Source organism: Martes martes, assembly GCF_963455335.1.
Source record: "Martes martes genome assembly, chromosome: 6".
Taxonomy (NCBI): Eukaryota; Metazoa; Chordata; class Mammalia; order Carnivora; family Mustelidae; genus Martes; species Martes martes.
In genome coordinates this window covers 110,829,472-110,856,032 of record NC_137893.1, presented here as the reverse complement: position 1 = coordinate 110,856,032, position 26,561 = coordinate 110,829,472, and the positions used below count along the sequence as shown (strand labels likewise).

General features: G+C 39.3%; 2 protein-coding genes across 2 annotated transcripts in view; one reads left to right on the top strand and one right to left on the bottom strand.

The window, feature by feature from the left end:
- COL9A1 (collagen type IX alpha 1 chain) overlaps nt 1-14,741 on the top strand; it is a gene marked incomplete at both ends in the record, with an annotated part of 62,966 nt that extends 48,225 nt beyond the window's left edge. Inside the window, 2 exons of the mRNA XM_080806534.1 lie at nt 6,202-6,279; nt 14,557-14,741. Of these exons, the coding sequence (XP_080662660.1) occupies nt 6,202-6,279; nt 14,557-14,741 (263 nt within the window). The remainder of the gene's footprint in view (nt 1-6,201; nt 6,280-14,556) is intronic.
- A 9,568-nt stretch (nt 14,742-24,309) lies between these two features.
- Nucleotides 24,310-26,561, bottom strand: part of COL19A1 (collagen type XIX alpha 1 chain) — a gene marked incomplete at both ends in the record, with an annotated part of 315,931 nt that continues 313,679 nt past the window's right edge. The window contains 2 exons of the mRNA XM_080806683.1: nt 24,310-24,437; nt 24,615-24,692. Coding sequence (XP_080662809.1) covers nt 24,310-24,437; nt 24,615-24,692 — 206 coding nt within the window. The remainder of the gene's footprint in view (nt 24,438-24,614; nt 24,693-26,561) is intronic.

Here is a 26,561-nt window from a genome sequence, read left to right as displayed (position 1 = left end):
AGTGTGTTAGGTGTGCAGCAGACCCTGCGGAAGGACTGGTTGCCTCAGGTGCTGTTTACTAGTCAAGGTGAGTAAGTATGATAGCGTGGGGCGAGCGTGTGGCCCGGATCACTGACAGAGAGTGCTGAACAAAATGAGGAATTTCTCTATCTTGGCAAGTGACTGACAGTTCTCTAGGGAGCTTCGGAAAGATGTGGCATCAGAAACAGGAGAGGGTTTTTTTTTTTTTTTTTTAATGTTGGTGCACCAATTAGGGATAAATATTATGGTGTGAAGGGTCAGAGGGCAAGCAAGCTGCCTTTTTGGATCTGTAAATGAATTGCTGATGTATTTGGCTAACTACACTCTCAGTTGGAACAATTTTGTTAATTACGTTTGGTTTTTTGGGGGGGAGGGGGCATGTGCATTGCCATATGTGAAAAAATCACCCCTAATTGGAGCCTCTTGCAAGGCTGGCAGGATTTCCAAGCTTTCAGAGGCTGGACAGAATCAAATGTGGAGAGAGCTCAGAGCTCATCTTAAAGAGAACGGAGTATTTTCTTTGAAAGAAGCATATCGCCACTCATCTTTGTCCTGCTTTTAGGTCCTGGTTCAGGAACTCAGGAGTAGGTACTCTCTCTGTGGTTAGTCCCCATTCATTCTGTTCAGTTTCCAAGAAACTCTGCTGCTGCCTCGAGTGGATTGTTGACTTAGTTGTTTCTGTGGCACCGGAGCCTGGGTGACTCCTCAGCCTTTCTCGTAAGTTCCCTCGCGAGCAGTGGTTCTGAGAGAGTTGCCCCCTGGAGTGTTAGCAGGGCCAGGGACCCCGTCTGGAATAGAGATTCTCTAGTCCACTCCGGTCCCCCTGATCCGAGACGCTGCAGGCGAGGCCCAGCAGCCTGCGTTCTAACAAGCCTCCCGTGAATCTGATGTTGAAGGCACCAGTGTAGGACAGTCTCCCATCTTCCTGCCGAAAGGAAACGCCTTGTAGGGGCTACAGGAATCCCAGCCCTGTTTTCTTTGGCTGAAAGGAAGTCTCCATATGTGGGGTAAAACTTAACTTCACGTTAGTAAGAGAACTCGCCTGAAGTCCCATTTTGTTTTCTAAGAAATAAGAATGTCTGTGTCTACTTGCTATGCTAGTAGCGTCTGCCTAAGGCTGTGTTTCTCAGCCTGGGGGGGCACCGTGGAATCATCTGGGGAGTTTTAAAAACTACCCACGGCTGGATCCCATTCCCAGATTCTGGCTCAATAGGTCTGAGCAGCAGGATTTAAAGACACCCCCATGGGATTTTAATATACAACCAGGGTTGGAAACCACAGGAAACAAAGGTGAAATGTTCAGGAAGCGTCCTGGGAAGCTCCTAGCAGCACTGAATTGTGGCTGTGTTGGGCTGACTTGGCTCTAGCAGATGGACCTTATTTTGAAGGGAAGAAAAATATATTCCTATATTTCAAAACTGGAAAATGCCCCCTGGCACAGAGTTTATTCACCAAGCATTGTTTGATCGTCTAAGAGACTTCCCCCTAATGTTTCTTTAGTATTTACGACATAGTCTATAATCTAGAAGAGATACAGTCTTTCTTTTTTCTAAAGGACTTTTTTCCCCACCTTCCTCCATCCCTTTATAATCACTGAGTTCCTTTAAAGCAGGATCTTTTCTGTTTTACTTCTTGAAATTTGGGGTGTGGGAAGGAAGGAGTACTGTCTTTGGATTTTATCAATCAATGCTGTCACACATTTGGAAATGTAGGATTCTAGGTAACCAGACTTGACCTTTCTTGTCCTACCACATATATTATAACAGTAATATTTAATTAAAAACATATAATGTCCCACTAGCCAAAGAGTACAGGTCAATTTTTCCCAGAGAACAAACAGTCCAGCATTTGAAACTTAACTATTCAGCCGACTAGAGAAGAGATGTATTTCAGTGTCCCCCGCTGTCTTTTTCCCATGCCTAATAAAGGGATAGTCTGAGCCTTGCTCATCATATTACTTTGAGAGTCTTTTTCCAGGGAAATGACTACACAGATAATGAACAAGAAAATTTTACTAAAGCTTTGAGCAGTTCAAACTATGTCTTTAATAAAATCATTTTTTCCTAAGCAATTAGTCTGTAAAACACAGTGAAACATTTTCAGTAGGAGCTAGTAGAAATATCTGCCAGAAATCATGCTCAAATCTTAAATCATATTTATAATTTTTTTGTTTTTCACGGACATGTTCTGTGCAATATTATACAAAGAGGGCCAAGACCCATGCCACGGGTACATTTTATATGTCTGCTCAAGCAGAAACATGAGAGATATCTAATTGGTTTTATATTCACTTTGTTTAGTATTAGTCTTCTGGGTCATAAGTTCTGTGTCATAAATACTATTTTTAAATGTTCATGGTCTGGATTAATTTTAAGTTCCTTCGAGTAAGGCTATATATCTATTTTTGGATATTTTCGTGTGAGTCAAACAGATGTGTCACCATGTAAATGACGGCTTGAGAAAATATACACGTAATTACCGTGACTAACTCTTTTTTTTTGGTATTAGTCAGCTTGCATGGGGTTGGAGTATCAGTTACAGCTTTCAAATAAATGAAATAAAGAGCAACCACGGAGCAACGAGAATTTCTTTCGTTTTAGCCACTCTGTTCGGACGGAGCTGTTTTGCTACTTACACTGCACATTTCCCTTTTTACCTTATCTAAAGCTCATTTGACAAGCTCCCTCTGTTTTCCCACACAGTAGGCTAGCTAATAAAGGTGCACCTTTAGTTCCCTGAGCCAGTTTTCACACATGTCAAAAGAAGCCATGATCAGGGTTTGAAGAAGCGGATTGGCCCGGGGGGTCACAGAGCCAGGCCGCAGCTCCCTGGGCCTCTGTCCAGCAGCTTGCCCCGTGCCTCTGTCCTGGAGCCCCTCTAAAAACTGTGCGTCTACAATTGATGACAACCACAAGGCACGATCACGACAAAGACTGCAGTCTTCTTCCTTGCAAGCGACATTTTAAAGGGGATGTGGCTTCCTGCTACAAAGTGTTTAACTTTCACAGTTTGCGTGAAAGTTACATTTTAATTTATAATCTGCCCCAGCTTCGGAAAATGTGGCACATTTATTGGTTCTCTTCTCGTTGCTAGCCTCCAGAATTACAGTGATATGACATTTAAATTGCTAAGTTAACAAGAGCGCTCAAGTTCTTCGTTTTTAAAATGCTAATTATCGTTATCTTCCTAATATAGTAAGGCCATATTGATGAGTGTAAAAAAACAGCTTATGTGGGGCGCCTGGGTGGCTCAGTGGGTTAAAGCCTCTGCCTTCGGCTCAGGTCATGATCCCAGGGTCCTGGGATCGAGTCCCGCATCGGGCTCTCTGCTCAGCAGGGAGCCTGCTTTCTCCTCTCTCTCTGCCTGCCTCTCTGCCTACTTGTGATTTCTGTCTGTCAAATAAATAAATAAAATATTTAAAAAAAAAAAAAAAAAAAAAAAACAGCTTATGTGAATGAGTTCAACTTGAGCTCTGTATCCTTACACAGTGTTTATATAATTTTAAAATTGTTTTTAAAATATATTTGATTCATGATAAAAAATATTCGTACAAGGACATTCACAGCTAAAATCAAAGTATGGTTACTATTTAAACATTCACTTCATAATTAGAGTTTTGTTTTTGTTTTTGTTTTTTACTATTTTGGCATGCATGCTTTTGTTTTTTAAAATTCTAAGAAACTTGACTCAATATTGAATCAAGTTGGGCTGATACAAATGTTTGGAAAAAATGATCATGTATAGAATCTTGCAAAATGCACTGCATCTTCTACAAGAGTAGTGGGATAATATAATACTATGCCAATGGGATAGTAGAATAATGCCTTCTACTAGGAGCTGTAAACGTCATTTAGGAGCAGTTGACTAGGTATTAGGGCACTTTGTTAATGAGGCCAAGTTTCTGGGTTTCTCTGCAGGGGCCAGGATAATTAATGAAACTTGGTTCTGTGGCTGAAAATCAACTGTCTTGCAAATAAACATGGTTGGTTGTAATCCAAAGCACATTCCCTGTAAATAATGAATCACAAATGAAACGTGGGCCCTTGTGATAGCACATTTTAAATTTTGAAAATTCATTAATTTATTTTCAGCAATACTAAATTTACAATGTTTGAGAATTTAAAATATATGAAAAGATATTTACTGAAGAGTTTTTCTCCCACTCTGGTCTCCCATCTGCCTAGATTCCTTTATCCTTCACATGAGATAATCCCTTTTATTAGTTTCCTATGTATCTTTACCAGTGATGATATACAATATACGGTTATATACACTCCCTATAGCCTTTTAGAAACAAGTCGTATTGCCCTTTAGTAGTGATCTGGACCTTAAATTTTTTCACTGAACAATATGTTTTGAGATCATTTTGAAGAGCTTCCTGGTTCTTCTTCATAGCCGCATAGTATGCCATTTTGCGGAAGTAGCATAACGCATTTAACCCTCTCGTGGACATTTAGTTTCCCATCTTCTGCCATTACCACAAGGCTGCTGTGGACCACACGATTTCGTCTTTGTGTAAATATCAACATAACCTTCATATTTCTATGATAAATTCCCAGAAGTGGAATTGTCAGGTAAAATGGTAGTACCATTTGTAATTTTGATAGATATTGTTAAATTACCCCCCAAGAGACTGTCTCAGTTTGCAGTCTTATTAGCAATATGTAACGATGTGTGTTTCCACATACTTGCTAGCATATGTTTGATTCAAATCTGGAATTTTTGCCGATCTTATAATTCAAAGTAGCTTTCGTGTTATTTTAATTTCCATTTATTTTGATGTGAGAGTGAAGTCAAGGAATTTTTCATGTATTCCAGACTTATTTTTGTTTCCTTTTAGTGGCTTTTTTGCTTATATATTCTATCTTTTTATTGTTGTTGACCTTTTTGTATAGATTATAGGAACTCTTCGTATTTTGAATCATAACAGAAAGGCCAACTCAAATCTGAAGTTATAAAATAATTCTCCCTTGTTTTCTTCTGGTTCTTATACATTTAAATGTTTGATCCACTTGTAATGTATCCCGGATTATGTTGTGAGGAACAGATTCAACTTTATTTTTTTTTTCCAGCTGGCTTCCCACTTTTTCAAACACCATTTATTGACTCGTTTGACTGCTTCCCACTTTAAGATGACATGTTTATTACAAAACAAAATCCTTTATGTAGCTGAACCTGTTTTTGGGCTGTTTCAGTGGTTTATCTATTCATGTACCAGTACCACACCATGTTAATTGGTTTAATACGTGGTAGGACTGGGGCGCCTGGGTGGCTCAGTGGATTAATACATGGTAGGATTAGTTCCCTTACATAGCTTTTCTTTTTGGAGTTTTTGTGGCTATTCTGGCTTATGCATTTTTCTGTACAAACTTCAGAATTCCCTTTTTTGGTTAAAAAATTTTTATTGGGAACATGATGAAATGTCATCTTGGGGAGAACTCACACTTTTTTGTGATGATGTCATTCCACCTACAAACATTGTCAAGTCCTTTTGTATCTTTCAGAAATGTTAATTTTTTAATGTTGGATTTGCATATTTCTGATTAAACTTCTTCCTTGTTATTAATTTAATTGTTATTATAAATGGGATATTTTTTCACTACATCTTAGTTCTGGTGGTTGTTTGTATATATGAAAACAACTGGTTTTCATATATTAATTTTGTATCTTGCTCCTTTACTGAATTACTCTCATTGCTTGTAGTAGATTTTGAGTTGATTTTCAAGGATTTAAGATACACACTGATACCACTTAAAAAGAGGGATGTTTTCGACTCTCAAACTAAATGACAAATACTAATGATAACGTGGGCATCTCTGTGATGCTTGTGTGTAGTGGAACTGCTTCTCATGTTTCCCAGTAGGCATTACCCTAACTCCCCGGTTGAGGTAGATACATTTTATCATGTTAAGGAGGCAACATTTGATTCTTAGTTTACTGAATGTTGATCATTAGATATTTTAGTTTATCATTTAATGAATATGATTATTTGATTTTTCCCCTTAGATCTCTTCATATAATTGACTTATGTTTTGCCTGGCTATGTATTTACTACAACCTCGTTTGTGGCAACTTCATGAGATTTTGCTTTCTCAACGCTGGGTCTGCTGAAAGTTTAAAAATATGGAACTTTCTTTTTATAAACATACAGAAAAATAACATTTCTCTAATGAAATGCAGGTGACTTGGGAGAGAGGGGGGAACGTGGCCCTCCAGGAAGAGGTCCGAAGGGCTTGCCCGGAGCAACAGGTCTCCCAGGTAAGTGTGTTATATGGCAGCACAGGGTTGGGAAATTGGTAGCGACTGCGCAGTCTGAATTGGATACCATTATAAAGACTTGCCCTTTAATTACTTATGCCTGTCATGTGATTCTCAGTAATGGCTGGCACAGATTTTTCAAGACCAACTTTAATGAAGAGTTAAATGAATTGTAAATCATGCCTCTGGTCCTCGTGAGAAAACAAGTGTCAGGGCTTAAAATATTAATTTCTTAAATAGATGACTTTAAAAAATCGTGTCAAGGTCCAGCCATAGTGCACTTGTTAGAAAATTCTGAATGAATGAGGTCCTAGCCATTGTTAGCCTCATTGATAGTTTCCCGTTTATTTTTTTAACCGAAAAGTCAGAGCAACGAGAAAATTAATCCAAGTTTTCAAACTACTCATGTTGCATAGGGGGTAACCGAAGTCTTATTTTACAAGCTCCTGTTTCAAATATCCAGACCCTCCAGAAACCCATATCCAAAGTAAATAAATAAAATAAACCTGAACATTCCTATTCATATAGCCACAAAGAACCATGCACGAGCCACGTATCACAGCTGCGCTGGCTGAGGTGACAAAGTTGCCTCTGTGTGAAGAGCCTGGATTTGCACACTGGGCGTCTGTTCTGTCTTTACACACTGGCTACTTTGTCCCCACAGCCTAAGCTGCCACACACACATCCTCTGGGAAATGGCCTACCAGCCCCACCACAGAAGCAGTACAGAAAGTCAGTTCGGTTTAAGTGCCTGAATGACATGCAGCCTCCCAGCGAACCCTTACAGCTGGGCTAAGTAAGTCTTCCAAACCCTGGAGCTGAGGAGAATCAGGGTGAGATGATCTGCCGAGAAAGGGTGGTCCACACTTCCACAGTGGACTTGGAAAACTTGGTGTAGGGGAATTTAGAAAAAGAAATGCTCATTTTCTAATTCTGACAGGCTTACCTATTCAATCATGCTTCTAATTGCAGCCAAAAACATCACTGCTTTCTCATTATCCATTTCATTGCTCCTGGGAATTGCTCTCTCATTAAAATTTTTTAAAAAAATATGAATACATTTGGAGACGGCTCAAACACTGCTATGCAAAACTGTGATTCATGGGTCTGTCAAAATGCTTTCACAAATTGATAAATTTTTGTGATTGGAAAAGGAGGTTTTTATGATTGGAAAAGGAAAGAAAATCTGGTTGAAGCTACACGGGACCAAGAGAAGATTTCAGTGTATGATAAATTCTGCATTCATTCATGGATGTTTAGCAGAGGAAAGGGAAATAAAATTTACTGAGTGCTTTCCTCCTTTATCAGTGGTAGCGATAGGTGGTTTAAAGCTGATAAAAATATCATTCCAATTTACTTAATTATCTCTATATTATAGGATTGCCTTACAATTTCTCCTTCTCCCACTTTGTTGTAAAATCATGTAACAGTTCTCAGATCAGCAACTTGTATTCTTGGCAAGGTTTTCCTTTAGCGGAAATAGATGATCATTTCTGGTGACTGTTAGTTTCCAACACTCTGTTGATAAACCATGTTTTGGGTTTCAAATGGGAAGACCGAGGCAGACCCAGCTCTGTATGTGCAGTGTCCCAGGCTGTCATGAGGGGACGCGTCGGTCTCCACCTGCAGTAACTGCGCTCAGAGTTGCTGAATCTGACTGGGAGCGGTTCCCATGTGCTCTTGGGCCATTGCTCTCCCAGCAGGGGGCGTCCCTGGTTTGCTTTTTAGTACCTCAGACATGTGTGCTGGGCACAATGGTTAAGGCAGGGCAGGTTCATCCCTGGCAGCTCTGCCTGGTCCTCATCTTGTCTCCCTTGGGAAAAAATTAATTTGTTATAGCTGGTCTTGGATTTAATACTTAAATATGATCTGTTAAAAACGTTGATGGGCTATTTCAGGACTGGGGCACCTGCCCCTTGTCTTTTCCTTTCTGCTTCTTGCCAGTCCTCGTCCCTTGCTTCCTGGTACCACTTTGAAATCTGGGCTTTTATTATATTTCCCTTGAGAGGATATCTAACATTATTTAGTGGGAAATCTGAGTTTCAGATTATATTTTAAAAGCCTGGGACACCCTTCAAAAGCACGCGGTTTTGCAAGTGCTTTAGTGCACAGGCACAAAGGGTTTATGTTCCCCCCAAAACCCGAAGCATCAGCTGGGTGCTTTGGTTTTCTCTGGTTTTTAGGTCAGCTCACATTCTCTCATCTACGCTATGAATACGCTTAGCTAACAATTTCCCCAATCCATCACTCTCCAAACAAGAGCTTTTTGAGTCATTTGTCTCCTTAAGCTAGTACTGGGCAAGTGAGCTATCTGGAGCTCCACAGTTCAGATATCCTGGGTTCAAATCCCGACTCTGTCACTTACTAGCTCTATGACATTGGGTGACTTCCGACTCCAAATTATAAATGCAAAGTACTGGTTCACAGTAAATTGTTAAACGAGTTCACTGTCCACTGAGAGGCTGGGCTTTTTAATTTCCCTGGCAGAACCTGGAATGTGATTAGAAACGTGGTTTCTGGGCTCTCACAAATGTAATAGTAATAGGACTTTAGGGCCTGGAGGAACTTCCAATAGCACTCTGTGCAGGGACTTGTCTGGTACCTAAAAGAAACATCCTGCAGAACAGGATATCCTGCAACTTTCCTTGTTGTCTTCTATTGGGACTTGGATTTGGGACTTAAATCCTCCTGGATGAAAAAAGTTCATTTGATCATTCTTTCTGATGTAAACATGATCTGATATATTTGAAAAAAATGTAACTAATGCATTAATTATCTAACAGTTATCAGAATTCCTTTGCTCTTTGTAGATAGTTTTAGTTCTTCATCTCCTTTCCATATCGTATCTCTCTGTTCAGTGTTGAGTGTTTCGTGGCCCTTTGGGCTGTAATGGTACACTGCTTCATATGGACCATAGATCATTACTAAAACTGTCATGCTGATTGGCAAGAAGTGCTCTTTGTCTAAGAAGTTCCCATGAATCCTCCAGTCTGTTTCCCAGACTGGAGCCAGGCTTGCAGGGTGCACACACTGCTCTGTCACTTCCTTGCAGCTACCTCACCTCTTGGCACTTCCATTTCCCCTCCGTGTCACAAGGTTAATAAGCACATGTACCCTCTAGAGTTATTCAGGAAGATCTACATACATGCGAATACATGTGAAACACTTAGAACAGTGCCTGGCATATGGCCAGCATTTTGCAAACTTAGCTATGATCATTTTGTATTCCTCTGTTCGTGTTTGAGGAAATATGGACTTACAAAGGTCACCTGCTCTGACAAAGGTCTCTCAGGTAATAAGTGACAGAGGCAGATATTCATACTTCCTAGGTCCAGGTTCACGTAGTAGACAGAATGTTGAGCTGGCTCTCCAGTAATGTTTGTCTTTAGTTTGGTCTTTGCCACTCTAGCCATGTAACTTCAGCATGTCCCATAACCATTTAATGTCTTGACTCCTTTTTGCCTCTCACAGAGCAGAGCAGATCACATTAGAGATCCCTGGGACTTTAGATGCCCTCAACCCCCTGCCCCTACCTTCAGTTACTTATCACAGGCCTTTGGTGGTATCGCTTGATTGGGTTGTATCATTAAGAGTAACTCTCTATGCCTGCTGCCTCTGAACTTGCCGGCTTGGGACCAGTTCCTTGCCGCTCTGAGGATTTTAAGGAAACATATTTAAGAATAGGTCCTGATCTCCACTGTGCATTCAAACTCATGAGGGGAAGAAGCCAGTTAAATAAGGACTCATAAGTTTGTGACCACCAGAAATGTGGCTTGTGGGCTGACATGCTTTCCCTTCTTGGATGAGGAGAGAAGGGTAGATCTGGCTTTGTGTGGGGTCATGCTAGGCAACTGGGCTATTTAGGTTTCTTAGGCAAAATTTGCCCAGAGGTGAGCTTTGCTTGTGAATATTGAGTGGAAAAACCCCCAACAAGCCCCAAACCAAAGGCACATTCAGTGCAGCCTGGTTTAGCAGTAGCCATTTATCCTATTCCCGTCACTGCAACTATTATATTTGGCCGTGGGGAACTTAAATACACAAACCACTTTATGCCAATTCCTTAAACATATATGCTTTGTTAAACACCACAAAAGTAAGCTCAGCGTAAGGTGAGAACTGTAAGGAAGTCTCTGACACATATTTTACATAACCCGTGGATAAATTAATGCTGAAAATTACTTGCAGGTGGTTTTTTTAAGGCCTTTATTCGGTCCCTTTCACTCTGCCGCGTGTGTTAGATCCTTCAGAATGTTCCAGGGGGGACTGGTCTCTGTCAGTGTAACATGACTACCCTCTAGTGTTCATACAGAGAATAACACAGACATTTATTTTTAAAAATAACACTGTTTGGCCATAACGTTTTTATAGGCCCTTGAGATTTCAGAAAATTGTGTAATCATTAGCTGGTTAGTGCAGCTAACACACCCACGAGGCAGACAAAGCATAATGCGAACACTTCAGATCTGTTTTCTTCTGAGGAGTTGGAGGGTAGTTTACAGATATTTGCTAATGAAGCTGCTGGACTTCTTGAATGATTTGGACTGTGACATAGCGTCACCCCAAAATTACATACCTAAACAGTAACAAGAACATTTGAGAGTAAATGCCCAGGGTCTGGGCTCACCGGAAACTGACGATCTGTTATGTGACGGCTGGTTTCTTCCGCTGGTCATTTCTACAGGACAAAAACCTCAGTAAAAATATCTTTGGTTTCTTAGGACACTTAGAGCTCCGGAAGAATCAATACTACCCTTGTTGACTGTACCTCTTTTTACTTCCTAGTCAATTCGGGTGCAAAGAATTAAACAAAAAGCACCCACCCCACCCACACCTGCGGCGCAGGCACACGCACGCACGTGCGCAGTCGCGCACACACCGCGGCAGAATTAGCTCATCCATGGCTACGGGAGTAAGGTTGGATTAGAGGGTCGGTGAAGGACCCTTGTTTCCAGCTGCAACACCCTCTGGCTTTGTGACGATGGACGATTTTTTAGCCTTCTTAACTCTCAGTTCACACAAGAGTTGAATAGGATCAACGTTGAGCACAGTTCATGGCCGTGGCAAAGTGGAAATAGTTTGTAAGTGTTGATGAGGATGATGACCTTGATGACAGGGACATCATAAAAGCTCCCGAAGGTCACTAGCGGTGTTCGCTCAAGGGAGAATTGGACTAGATGTGCTTTACATAAAATAAATCGAGGGTACGCAGGATGGCTTCATCAACTCTTCAGAGGATGAGCAGGAATCTGGAATAAATGCAGCAAGCGGGAAACCTCTCCTGCAATGTGCAGTGATGGGGCACCACATAGGAAAACCTAAAAAGCTTTCCTTCTGATGTCTAATATCGGTGTGTAGTAGAGAATAAATTCCCTTAAGTTTAAGGTTTTAGGCAGGTGGCTGGTTCTGCAAATGTTCAATAAAAATTTGAATCCTAACGTTTAGAAACGGAGAGACCTATTCAAGAACTCAGCTTCGAGCTTCCCCTGACAATTATCAGAGATTCTGCAGGCTCTGGCCCGTCTTCCCTCGTGGCAGCCGTGGGCTGGAGCAGAGCTGCCACAGGCCTCAGTCCTCCCTGTAGCCTCCCTGCCACTGAGGTGGGGCTTCTCATTATATCCGTTTTCATTAGACCTGCGTTATCACTTTTCTTCTTGTAAAGACAGCAGGGCATTCTTAATCCAGGGCCATTTCTTTACTTCCTTAAGGGTCAGCAGACTTTTTCTGCGAAGGACCAGAGTTTTTGGATCTCTGGGTCCTGCGGTCTCTGTGGCGGTTAGACAGCTCTGCCCTTGTAGTGAAAAAGCAGCCGTAGGTGATACATACACACATGGCCACGGCTCTGTTCTAAAACTATTTACAAAAACAAGGGTTGGCTCCTGGGTTCCCCACTGTTCGCCCACCCTGATCTGCCTTATCCACTTTGCCTCTGTGGTCATTTGGTTTGTGACCTTTCCTTTAGGCATTTTCTCCTCTTTATCCTGATTTGATTTTGTGAAGGCAGACATGGTATGTCTCCATGGGAACATTGCTGCGCCTAAGGTGTGTGAAAGTTACCCTTTATGCACACCTTTTTCTGGCCTATCTTTTAAACCTTCAAAGAGCAACTTTGAACAACCGCTTGTGTCGGGAGACCTGGAGAGCTTCTGCTAGAGGCTTATTTACAGGTGCTCTTGATTAGGGAAAAACTTTCTCAGGGGCCTTGTCTTTAGAGGAAAACACAATCATCTGCTTCACTACAACTTAATATAGTTAAATGGAGGCTTATGGGATAGATTAGGGGAAATCATTACTTCTCTGCTTATCTAAAGGCTTGAGATGGATAGAACCGAAATAATGATTCAAACTTAATAATGTGTTCTATATTCTTGCTTTGTGTGGATCTAATTGTAAGCATCACAGGTAGAATGAGATCTTATATGTAAAATAAAATCTCTGATCTATCTTCCTTCTAAAAGTTATGTGAGAGGGCGCCTGGGTGGTTCAGTCTGTTAGGTGTCTGCCTTCGGCATGATCTCAGGGTCCTGGCATCGAGACCCAGGTAGGGCACCCTGCTCAGTGGAGAGTCTGTCTCCCTCACCCTCTCCCTGCTTCTCTGCCTACTTGTGCTCTCTCTCTGTCAAATAACTAAATAAATCTAAAAAAATAAATAAAATGAGTAAATGAAAGTATGTGAGATATATGTAATAAGACCAATTAGTGCGGCGCCTGGGTGGCTCAGTGGATTAAACCTCTGTCTTCGGCTCAGGTCATGATCTCAGGGTCCTGGGATCGAGCCCCACATCGGGCTTTCTGCTCAGCAGGAAGCCTGCTTCCCCCTCTCCCTCTCTGCCTGCCTCTCTGCCTACTTGTGATCTCTATAAAATAAATAAATAAAATCTTAAAAAAAAAAGACCATTTAGTAAGACTGGACCACTATAATAAGACCAATAAAAGACATGTGTAGTAAGACCACAAAAATAGAAAAAGAAAACTAAAACCACTGAGAAAGAAGGAAAGTAACTGAATCTAAGCAGATACATAATTGAACATGTTCACTGTTTCAGCTGAATGGCCCAGGTAGGAGGGCTGAGATGGAAAGAGAGGATCTCTATAAAACTGTATCATCATGGCACATACAATTTGTCTCACACTGATTGCTTCCTGCCATCTTTACGCTAATAGTATGAAAACACTGCTGGTGTGATGGGGTGGGTTAAACATTCAGCAGAAATTCCTCCCTGCCCTGGGGTGCCCTGCCTCAGAGAATGTGCCCCATGGGGTGACCAAACAACCTTTGAACATGACAAAGGGAACAAAGTGCTCCCGAGGAACGCAGGCCATCATGATAAAGTTCACAAGTTCACCCAGGGGTGAACCCCTGATGGGAAAACATCTTGGAAGTTTGCAGGTGCGCTGTACAGACTTCGAAGACATCCATCAGTGATATCCTCACAATCAAATAGCCCCTACTTATTGGAGGCTTTCAGGCATGGAATTTAGTTTTAAAGAAGGTATCATCCCATCTTGGAGATGAAGAAACTGAGAGATTCATGACTTGCTAATGCCACCCTATTCACAAATGGCAGAGCAAGAACTTAGGGCTGTCTGCCTCTAAATCCTGTGCTTTTAACCACTGAGCTGTAGTTGCACTCCCTGTCTGGAGACTGCTCGCCTACTAGGGATGATGCTACTGGAGAAATACAACGCGAGCCGCAAGGAGAGGTGTGTGCCAAGTTTTAAACCTGCTACTAGCCACATGATCAATGTCAAAAGAATCAGGTGAAATTAATCTTAATAATAGTTTATTGAAGCCATTGTGTCTAAAATATCACTCTATCATGTAATAAGAACAAAAATGATTAATGAAATAATATTTTAAAAATTTTACACTATGATGTACTGTATGGCGAATAACATAACATTTACACTAACAATTACATTAATAACAATTATACTAGTATAAAATTTACACTCATTTTTCAAAGTCTGGGTGTGTTTTACACTCTAACAGTTCATCCCAATTTGACTTAGCCACATTTCAGTGCTCAGACCTGTGTGGCCAGAGGCCACCCTACTGGAGATGCTGAGGCCTCCTTTCATTTTTAATTTCTAAGAAACCCAAGTCTAGTGAAGGAATTTTATCGTCATCATCGATCTTCATCCATCCTTTTCAAAAGCACTTCCTAAGGCCCTGGGTGCACCCCGCTGGGCTGCGGGAGGGAGTCGGGTGGGTGCCTTGCGGCCAGCTCACTGCCATCGGGGTTCTCCTGTTCACATGTGCAACCGTTTGTGTTTCAGGTGAACCAGGTCCTGCCAGCTACGGGAGGAACGGCCGGGATGGCGAGCGAGGGCCCCCAGGGGTGGCAGGAATTCCCGGGGTTCCCGGCCCCCCGGGCCCTCCTGGCCCTCCTGGGTTTTGCGAGCCGGCTTCCTGCACCCTGCAGGCTGGGCAACGGGCATTTAGCAAAGGGCCCGATCAGTGAAAAGCTTAGTGCCCTGTGGCTGTCTGCATAAACCGTGCCTGGTAAAGGAGCGTGGAGGAGAAACCCGCCCGAAGCCGAAGCAGGAGACCACAATGCATTACCTTCAACGTTATTACCTAAGTCTTATTTGACGGATTTAAAACAATGGTGCTATTCAATAAATCCTCTTTCTTTGCCTTTGGAGAGTAGACAGGAGAGTCATCAGATTAAAAAAACAAAACAAAACAAAACACAAAACAACCAGAAAAACCCCCCAAACCCTCTCCTTAAATAAATTTATAATCCTCTTCCCGGGGCGTTGAACTTGAGCTGTGCATGTGGGACACATCGTGGGCCGCTGTGCCAATAAAGGAGGACAACTGTCTGGTTTTCCTTAGCCGGAGTAGTTCTTCTCCTCTTTTATTTAGATGTTCTCAGATTACTGTTTGGGTTATACAGAGGATTATCAGACCCGTTAGGAAGAAGCCTCAGTGCAGCCGCTGGAACCGGTCCTTAGGACGCCCAGCAGCCTTAGGACACCCAGCAGCATTAGGACGCCCAGCAGCCTGAGCTCCCCGGGGCCGCCCGCCACGGTTCTCGGCCGCCAGGTGCCGGTTTTGTAGCCAGCCTGGATTTTTGTTGAACTGTACTGTCTCCCAAGCCCATTAACGTTTTGAGCTCTTCTATGTGAAGCAAAGAAGGAATTTTAACATCCTGCCATTCATAGGTTTTAACGAGGTTATTTATTTTCAAGGTTTGAGGTAAAATCCCTGGTTGTACCAAAGAAGAAATAAATATGGTTTCTTAATCTCTTGCATGTTTTCTTATAAATAATCGTGTTCAATGAAGTCACTGAACTTATTTAGATACTTTGAAAAATTTTTAGCTACTGGTATTTCTATAGGCATGTTTATAATGTTAGTGCTTTTTTCCTATGGAGAAATCAAAAAGCCCTTCCTGTTCCCTGGGGGGTGTTACCCTGGGAAGAGAAGTTCTTCCTGTGTATGTGTGCTGCTTTAGGGAGAGCTTCAAGGACCTTTTTGAAATTTTGATGAAAGCCATGGGGCCATCATCCCAGGAAAACACATGTGAGCATATGGACAAACATGTTTGCAGACTGTTTCAGACTTCATAGACCACTTCCATGCTTGTTTCTAGGTTAGGAACCACTGCTTTTGTTTCAACGGTTTGTTAATACCTCCTATTTAGAACTTCACTGCTGCAAAAATGATTTATGTTTCACCATTTTTCTTAGACATTTTATATCGACAACTCAGCTAAAGCACGGTGTTCTGATCTATAAGACAGGTATTGCCTGACCACTCAAGCACTTTATTGCTATTTACATAGTCACATAGATGGCTGTTTTATCGACATTTCTTTAAACTATTGATCAGACTTAATATATTAATTTTATGTCACAGTAACTTCTCTTGGAGGCATAGCACAGTGCTCAAAACAGTCGATATCTTTGGTTGGTTTATGGAATTCAGTTCTCTCAAGTCAAGGGGGAGTGAGCCCTAATAGGATCTTTGATACCAATTTTTTTTCTTGTGTATATTTGCTATATATTTAAAAATTTTGGCCTATTTTTTTGGCCAAACCAATCATTATTTAATTTGTATTTGGATTTCCTTAATTTTTAAAAATGATTTATTGATTGATTGATTGATTGATTGAAGAAATCTCCACACCCAATGTGGGGCTTGAAGTCATGACCCTGAGATCAAGAGTTGCATACTCTATGGAAGGAGCCAGCCAGGCAGTCCCTTCTACCCTCCCCTCCCCCAACCTGGATTTCTTTAAAACTGCTTATAGCATCTAGTTCTGTGATTTGAACATGGATTGTGCTTAAGGAGAATGATCCTAACTTGGCTGCATAATGAGTGCTATTTACATACACTGAGAAGGATGTTTTTCCCTCACGTGGAATAGATAAGTTTTGGGAATAGAGATATTTGTCATTATTACTTAAAATGATCTTTATATAAATGGCAAACCTTTTTAGGTGCTGCAACATCTAACCAAATAAATGCAAAGAAATTGTCTTGAATTTCCACAAAGATGGTTTTATTCTAACTGGAGTGACAGAATCAAATACAACAAAAGAAAAACTAGATAACCAAATAAATAGGTTTCCCAGTTCTAGAATATTGTATTCATAAGAAAATTTTTAAAAAATAAAATTTCAAAGAACAGTTCATTCAACTGTTTTACAAACTTGATATATAAAAGGCTGTACAACAAGCCCCGCGGATACCATAAGCAATATTGGAAACAACCACTTACAAATAGATTATGCAAAACTAGCACATTCCAAATGGTGGGAACAATCCATTGTAAATTCAGTTAAGTGAAATAGTTTACAGAAGCAGTAAATACTTGACTGAGAAATTGCAAAGAAAAGCATCCAGCAAATCCTCTCCAATGGAAGAGAGTTGATAAACATTTAATTAAGCCAAATCTCTCTCTCTAGCAAAACACAAAGTTCCAAACCTCTTTGAGATATTTTTAAGAGTTGGGTGAAGTGTCACCTAGAGCACTCACTGAGAGAAGAGTGTGTGAATAATTAAGGTTGGTTAGAAACTGGCATATTACTCAAGGGCTAATGATTGCTGATTTATTTCTAGGCAGTTCTTCTATGGCATTACGATATGATTTTCACCCCAAATATCTGACAGGTTGGTTAAGAACCACGGAAATCACTTCCCAGGTTGACTGAGTACATAAATTCACTGGCATGGTTTGGGATAATTGACTTCTGTCTAGCAGAAGAGTCTGAACTAGTAGTCTATCAATTATGTCATTGATTTGATTATAGACACTTTATAAGCCAAGCTGTCTAAACGAATATTGCTATTCTTAAACATCATTAGTAAAATCTGATTTACTCGCTACCTGGATAAGCTAAGGTGAATCCCTGCTTTAGAAGACCACCTCCGACTGTATTATTTGATACTTTGGCTACGGCAGTGTTTCTGGCATATATCTACAAGTTTAAAAATAAACCAATATATGGAGAAGATCACTAAAAATACATCAAATCATACCAAATATCAAGAAAGTTTTTTTTTTTTTTTCTCTTAGCCCTGGCAAAAGGACTAAGTACTAAAGGAAAAGTACTAATAAGGAAAAAAAAAAAATACTAGCAAACTAGTGATTCTGCCATTTACAGATTTTGCAGGGAACATAAATGATTTCAACTATTTTTAAAGAATATTTGTGCTCAATCAGTATAGGTCAAGACTTTTTTTCATTGGGTAAAGCAAATCCTTTTCAGTTGTGTACTTAACCCTTTTCAGTGAGCTTGCGATCTGGGATGGTGGTATGAAGTGCATATGGCTCAGTAAATATTAAATCATAATTCGTTAACATTACAATGTAGGACTATAAATACACATGCTCAAATGCCCTTTAAGTGATTAACTAGGGGAAGTGTACTCTATTTGTTAGATCCAGTTATCAGAAAGAGGATGTTGATATTATTTTCAGTCTTCATAAATCCATGCTAACTTTCCCTTAACATGCTTCCACATCTTACTCTTGACTCCAACAAGTTTTCTAAGACTAACTAGAGAGAGAGAACAGATGAGGGAAACTGGCTCCAAGAAACTACCTTTCTTTTTAAGATTTTTTTGAATGTGTCTTTGGCCTCTGTTTTGAAGATCTCTGTGTGTAAAGACTTAAGAATATTCCTTAGAGAGCACCTGGTTAAATTTCTTATATCATAAGGAGACCTGAAGATGAAAATAGTTAAGACCTATGTAAAGCATTTCCCAGTCTAAACAGACATGGAAATCCACTGGTGTGTTTTGATGGATTAATTTCAGTTAAGGAAACATGCTATGTATTTAACTTCTTATTGCCTATTGACATCATTAATGATGTAAGAGCTTACTTTATGAGAAAACTTAACTGTGATGTTTCTTATCTTGTTTCTTATCTTGCTCAGGCCCCTCTATACCAATAAATCTTATACGATTTTAGTGAGGAGACCACTTTTGTGGGACAAAAGCCGCAAAGGACGGGTTGCTCTCTGACTTGTTTCTGCTTGTAATTCTTATCTGTAATCATTGGACCAGGCTTTTTATGAACTTCCAGGGAGATGGGTAATAAACTTAATTATTATGAGCTAAGCACTGATTCTTATGAGAAGCAAAAGCATCATCTCCAGCATGGTATAAACATGAACCCTGAACAGTCCAAGTTACAAGTATCCTGGACATTTTTGTGGCTCACACTTGACATACAAGTGCTTTTGGGGTATCTTTGTGGCTGAGACCTACCAGAATGGAGCTGAAGTGTGGATTTCAGCCATGAGACATGGTGAAATGGTGAAGAGTTGAAAACGGTGTTAATAACTGCACCTCAGAATTCCTTGATTTAGGGTTAAATCCTTTATTGCTAAGATAAGCGAAAAGCTCATTATGTATCATGGACATATAGGAATCAAGGCCTCAAAACATTATATCCAAGTGGGATTTGGAATAAAACCAGTGCCATTCCACTTAACTTGAGTATGTTGAATGAAATCTTGGATAGTTGGATGAGGTAAGGTAGAGAACAAAATGGGCAAAAAATACAACCTAAATGTTATTTTAAAAATAAATAGTTATAAAATATGCCATAAAACAATCTGAATTTAAATACATCAATACACTGAAAAATATTTATCCCTAAAATATACTTTAAATAATACAGCAAAATAAAAAATTGCAAATTAATTAGCATCTTTACACCCATAAGCTTATTATGGTCAAATAACACACACCCTTCTGATGAACTTAATTCTTATTGAAGAACCCCATAAGTTAATATTCACTTTCGACAAATTCATGAAGCAAGTAGCTAACTCCTTGAGTTGTACCATATATCACTTGTTATTGTATTATGTGAACACAAAATGTTTTCCATTTAGATTTGCTTAGACTTAGCTTTGGTTATATAAACCTGCCTTATCTCTGAGGTAAGTTTTTGCTCTTCTGGGTCTGCTTGTCTGAGTGAGCTTTTTCTGTACTCAACTGGTTCTTCATTCAGTTTAAACTCACCAGTTAGCCTGGCATGATTTTGTCGAGGAAAATGTTTGGATTATAGCTCTAGCTACCCAACATAGTAAAACTGAAGACATCCATTTGTCTTGTTTCCTGAGTCTCCTAGTAATTAAAAAATATTAATAGAAATAATGCTACTACTACTGCCAGCCAACTAGTAAATGAATTTAATGGGCTAAGTCACTTAGAAGTATCAAGGCATAAAAGATAGAAATTCAGTTCTTTTTCATTTCCTCCTCCTAGAAGCCTAGGTAGTCTCTGTGAGAGGAAAGGGCGTAAAGAGCGGGGAAGAGGGTATAGGTCCCTCAACACTAAAGTTCTAAGAAAGAACATTGGGAAGGAAGAACAATGAACACTTATGTGTCTTAAGAAAGTGAACACAGGTAGATGTGGAAAAAAAGTGAACAAAAGCAATGAACCAATGTGCAAAATGATTCTGCGAATTCATTGAGAAGACTGAAGAATATAATTTAACCTAGAAATTCTCAATCTCAGGGTATTATTACCTCTGTTAGGAAAATTAAAGTGGTAATTTGAAAAATAATGTTCCTTATCTTTTTTTGTAAATAGTGATATATTTCTAGAAAAATAGAAAGTTGTACAAATCTAACTTTTAAATTTAAAAATTTTAAGTACCTTGAATATTATGGAGATTTAGACATTATGTAATTTTATAAATGGTCTACTTCTTGAGATAAGGTTAATGCTTTTTACTTGTCCATCAAAAGAGAGTATCCTGTCTGATTAAAAAAAAAAAACAAGGAATATCCTGTCTGAAAAGTAGGATGAATACTTAGGTGTTTTCACGTCAATCACCAAAATATGAGGGTAGCATACAAACTAAAGTTACCAATAGTAAAGGTACAAGTTAAGCAGGTATATAAATCCACTTAAGAGATAAAATGGAAACAGCTAAGGAATCACAGGTTATTGTGCCTTCTTTGTAAAGATACTTAAAATGAGGAAGAACATAAATTAACAAAAAACAAATTAATAAGAAATTATTTATAAAAGTAAAAAAAAAATAAAATAAGTGCAAAGGCAAGGGTCTGATTTAGTTGTCCACTAAACTGTTTCTAGCCTTGTATTTCTGCAAGTCTGTTCAGTTCTTCAGTTTCAAGTTGCTTTAAACACCATCTTGTGGACAAAAGGAGGTATATCACAGGTTCTCAACAGAGGAGAAAGACTGCAGAAAAGCTAAGTCTTATTTAACTCCTAAAACATAGTCATAAAAAAATATTTTATAATCCAAACATCAAATGACATTTTTACAACATATCTTAAGATAATTATTTAAGCTCTGTAAGTGACAAAACTTTTAGTTTCAACAATGCCATGAAATATAGAAATAGCATATGGGATTACTTTAAAGTCATTAATTAAATTACTACAATCACATAGTGAAAAATTTCAAAGGTTAAGACTGGTTGCATTTCTCTTATGGTTAGGAAGAAGTGGTTAATATCTTCAACAGGAAAGAACAATGAACAAACTCTTGAATTATTCTTTCTTCTTTAGATTCCAAAGGCTAGGAATATTAATTGAAGTCATATCTTGTTCTTTGCATAGAAAGATTTCTATGTGAAAAGTGCTGACTGATTTTGGTATAAAATGTTAGGCTGGAATCCAAACATACTTATATAGGGCAAAACCAGTTTTAATTACTAATTGTCATCATGGCCTAAAATTATTCTAGAGTCCAAATAAGAGATAATTCAAGAAATTTGATAATTCTTCTTCCCTGCTGTGGATGCTACTGACATCTATCTGAAAGTAAACAAATGCTTTGGAATGGAATAAAATGATACAACAGAGTTTGCAACCACCAAATTATGGAGGGGAAAATTTCCCACCCTACTTTGGGGCCTTAATTATCCACTTTCTCAACAGTAAGGGAATTAGGCAACTGCCAAATGTCCACTATATTTGGTGTTGTGTTAGCTGGGCCCAAGCTTTCTCTTCGCTCTTGGTTGCAGATCATGTGAGACATGAACAAATGTTGGAAGGTAAATGTTAAGTAGGGTGAGAGGACCTCATTCCATGTGGACACAGTCCCATTTTTCTTCTTATGCCAAAGGTAGATTAAGTCATATATGTCAGTTATAACAAATGAGCTTGAATTAATGAACTCTATTTTGTCATTTGCATCCTAGAACACGACATTCCCCGTTCCGCTTTAATCACCTGAATAAATCCAAATTCTTGGAACAGGAATAGACCAGCCCAGCAATTAATGGAAGTTAGACAAAGAAAGGTTCCTAAATATACAATTGATAAGAAAGGATGCATGACATATTCTGTGGAATTAAAATGAACAGAAGTTATAAAACAAGAAAATGAACTGAGTCCTTTCATGGATATATAAGACTCAAAGAAAACAAGGAAAAATGCACTGATCGCCAGCAGCAAAAAAGTTCATGAAAACATGAACATGCTAAAATAAGTACTTCTGGACTAGCAAAAAGGCAAAAGGATAAACAACCTACTAATTAATATTAAAAAATAATCTTTGAAAACATACAAAATGTCTAGCTTCATGAAAAGTTCAAGTAAATTAAGGAGTGGCAGATGAGTTGTAAGCTTTCAGCAAATTCAAGAAAATTAAAGTTCAACAAATTAAAAGCTCAAGATATACACATAGCACCAGATTTTGGATCTCTGTACATTTTTGGGAGGGATAATTTTTCATTTTACTAAGAAAATGCATATGTATATTCCAATCATTAATCTAAAACACAGCACCATTATAGGTATTGCACAGGAAAGAAAATTGAAGAAAATCAATTTAAAGTTAAAAACATTGGAAATAAATAAAATAACCTTAGAGGATAAAATAAACAAACTTGGAATTAAAATATACATCATAATTCAATACGAAATAACTAAATGGTTGTGTGTGTGCACAGCCATGTAGACGGTACCTGACCAGCAGTTCATTCATCTATAACGAAAACCAGTTCAGCTCACGGGTGCGTTTGAACAAAAGCCTCCCTATACAACTCTGTTCACAGCTTGTTCCAATCTCAGTGGGCTTGTCTTTCTAAATTCATTTTCCAATTAACAAATAAAAGCAACCATTCTAGCCTGTTCAGCCAAACTGGAATCCGTGCTGCTCTTTGAAGAGGCGGGGTCTCCCCATTTCCGCGGCAGGAAGGGCTCTGGGCAGCACGCTCACTGCATCTGTGGGACCCACTGCTTAGATTTCAGCAACACCCTCGTGCCCAATGTTCTAGAAAATCAGTTGTTTTTAAACTCTCAAAATAATGTAGAGCTAGGCAATAAAAATACTTTAGAAAGCAATTGGCCTGATGATCACTGTACTTCCGTTCCCTGTCAGAGGACGTGGTCTTCACGGTGCCTGTTGTTCCCGCTGAAGTTAGTGCTAACTCTTTGGTCTGAGCGCTACTTGCATATCCGGTCCCACGGTTTTCCTTGGCTGCCCTGGTTCTCCGGAAAAACTGTGTCTCCGTAAGAGCTTTTGGGCTTCACCTCCTCGATACCATCTGCAGACACCACCCATTCATCTTCTAGATCAAGGGGTTTCTTTCCCAGTTGCTACAAATCCCATCCTTTGTTCTGATGGCCAGTTCTTGTCTTACAATCGGAGAGTGATCCAGCCAGAAGGATAACGGAGACCAGGACCCCAAGACCTTGCTAGGCCATTTAAGCTTCAAAGGTACCAAAGAGAGCTTGATGCCTCCGCCATCAAACACCTCTGAGGGAAAACTGCCTTCTTTTTCCCAAATGAGTAATTCAGTGAAGAGACTGCAGTGTTGGGCTTTTCTTGTGGAACTCTTGTACAATTGGACTTTGTTCCCCTCTTTTCATGCAGCACATATTCATGCCAGTGGTGATTGCTTTGAACTGAGCTCATTATACAGAATAAACAAAATCATTTCAGTCGTTGGCTATGGTGGGTTTTGGGCTCCCTGATAAAATAGCCTCCTGGGTTTTTTGTTTTTTTGTTTTTTCCAAAATGAGTCACGAAGTGAAGCTCTTATTGCCTATCTCTCTGCATAAGCAGGATCGACATAGGATGGTATAAGAATTCTTCAGCTATAAAAGTAGTCAAAAAACATTGAGCAAGAGCAATGCACTATGTCAAAAAAGTTGAAAGTTTTAGCAATGATGGTAAATTTAAACTCCAAGAAAACTTTAAGTCTGAAACTCTAAAATTCAGAAATCAAAGGCCAAATACAAGTTGATAAGTCTAGAAAACACATCACCATCAGCCTACTCAATCACAAGATGTCATTTCATCTTGAAGAACTAATGACAAGATTTGCTTGCTTAGTTCATAGAAGATCCTGAATAAAAATCATAGTAATGGTGAAGAAAAACAAATGGAATGAATTTGGGAAAAGCTGAAAATGCTAATATCCCAATTACTATAGGAATAGGATTCCAATTGTTGCTTTTAAAGTCTGGCCTACCAAAACCAAAAACCAAAAAAAAAAAAAAAAAAAAAAAAGCCACCCACATATCATGAGGGGTTGAGAGTATTAAGATAGCTCAATGTCAAGTCTTCCTCAGGTGTGTTATTTCCCACCTGTCCGCTGACGGGCATGAGACACAGGATAGAGGCAATCTTCTGGATTACATCTTCCACTAGGTCCTGGGGGGCCCTGGGGACCTGGGGCACCTGGTGAGCCTGGCAAACCCGGAGCTAATGAAATAAAAGACCCCCATCAGAATGCAGATCACATATGGCTCGTCCTCCCTCACTCCAACCAACATGGGTCATTCAACTTCACCTGTAGCAACACATAAGGGCCACAGGCAAGAAGGTGCGGTTCCTGTTTTTAGAGGCTTGCTTGTGTTGTGAAGATAATATCACTATTACCTGAAGTCCCAGGAAGACCTGGACTCCCTGGGAGCCCAATTCCAGGCTCCCCTCTTTCTCCCTTCTGTCCTCGGTAGCCTGAGGGATACATAAAAAGACACAAGATGTAAGAGAGTTCTGTGGCAACAGAGCACGTGCAAGAATCATGTTCTTAATCCATGTGATTTATGTTATTCCTTCACTTAACCTAAACAGTATATTGGCTCTCTGTTTTGCATTATAATCACATTAGGCTTACATATCAAACAGATTAGGTGCGATACACAATGAGGATCCTAGAAATATGCAGCTACCATAAAAGTTCCAACTGGTCAAACTACTGATAGTGAGATTTTTTTGACCCTGAATAACTCAAATCAATCATTCATGTCATCTGTCAAATAGCTATAACAGAGCTCTATAACACTCTTCAATTGGAATTCTGACTGGAGGTTAGATACAGGCTAAATATAAGAAGCATACTGACAAGAGTTCTGCTTAGGATGAGGATAAGATGATATGACAACAAGGACCTGGACCTTAGTCCAAGAATTAAAGGGAATGAAAGGAACAAAAATTCATGATTTTAATAAATGACAGCAAGAGTGTGAGTATATGGAAAGCCATCCATCTCAGAAGTCAGGAGAGGACAAATCAGGTCTTTGTTTAAATGACTGACTGTAAGAACATAACATCCCTTCCGAGGGAAGTTAAACCAGCAACCCCGTGTTTTAACATGGCTGTTTGTAACTCTGAAGGACTAGGTGCTTCAACAATATTAGAAAGCAAGGAGGCTGAGGGATTCATTTAAGCTCACTTCATCAACTTAAGATCCTTTAGCCAAAATGAATTAGGTCTAAGATCTGTATACATTTTAAGAAAAAAATCATTCTTATCCTTGAATATGTTGGTTGTCACCTCAGTTAGACTAGGGCAGAGTAATTTCCACTTCTGGGAGCCCTTATCTCTGCTTTTAAAAAGCAAAAAGACAAATACCGTATGATTTCACTTATATGTAGAATCTAAAAAACAAAACAAGTGAATAAATAAACAAACAAAGCCAGAATCAGACCTATAAATTCAGAGAACCAACTGGTGGTTCCTAGAGAGGAGGGGGGTGGTGGAATGGGGAAAATGGGTGAAGGGGAGTGGAAGATACGGGCTCCCCCTATGGAATGAGTAAGTCGTTTGTTCATCCTTATAAGGGAATAAGAGGTACAGCATAGTGAATATAGTCAGTGATACTATAATAGTGTTGCATGGTGACAGATGGTAGCTGCACTTGTGGCGAGCACAGAATAATGCATAGACTTGTTAATCACTGTTGTACATCTGAAACTAACATAACATTGTGTGTCAATGATATTTATAAAAAAGAGATAAAATTGCAAATAACAAAATACAAAGTATAAAACACTTTTTATCTGTGTTTTATATATTGGTATCCACCTAAGACTATGTTTGATAAAAAGGTTTTGAGTCTCTTAAGAGTTAAGATGATGTCAAATAGAATTTAATTTCCAACTTTTCATACTTAAACAGCAACTGAAAGACTATACCTCATCCAAAATGAATAAAGTCCTGCAGAAACATGCAAACACACAACAGAGATAATTAGGAGAGTATCTCAGTAGAAGTAGGTCCTAACTTAGTTGTGCCTTTCAGTAAAGGTGTGTTATTACAGCAGAACATGATAAGAGGGGAAATTTTAATGTTTTCTATGAGCAGAATGTACGATAAATATTTTCCCATTATTGTTGAGAATTAGACATCAGTTCTGGGGTTGCCATCTTCATTTTTACTTGACCATACAGTATATATAATGGAAATAATATCAGCAATGAGATCACTTTTTTTACTTTGGAGGTGTGACCTGATCATAAATGTGAAAACAGTGGGGAAAAAAGCATATACATTCAAGAAATATTTTGAGGTGCATATTGGAAGTATATCCAGGGAGAAATTTTC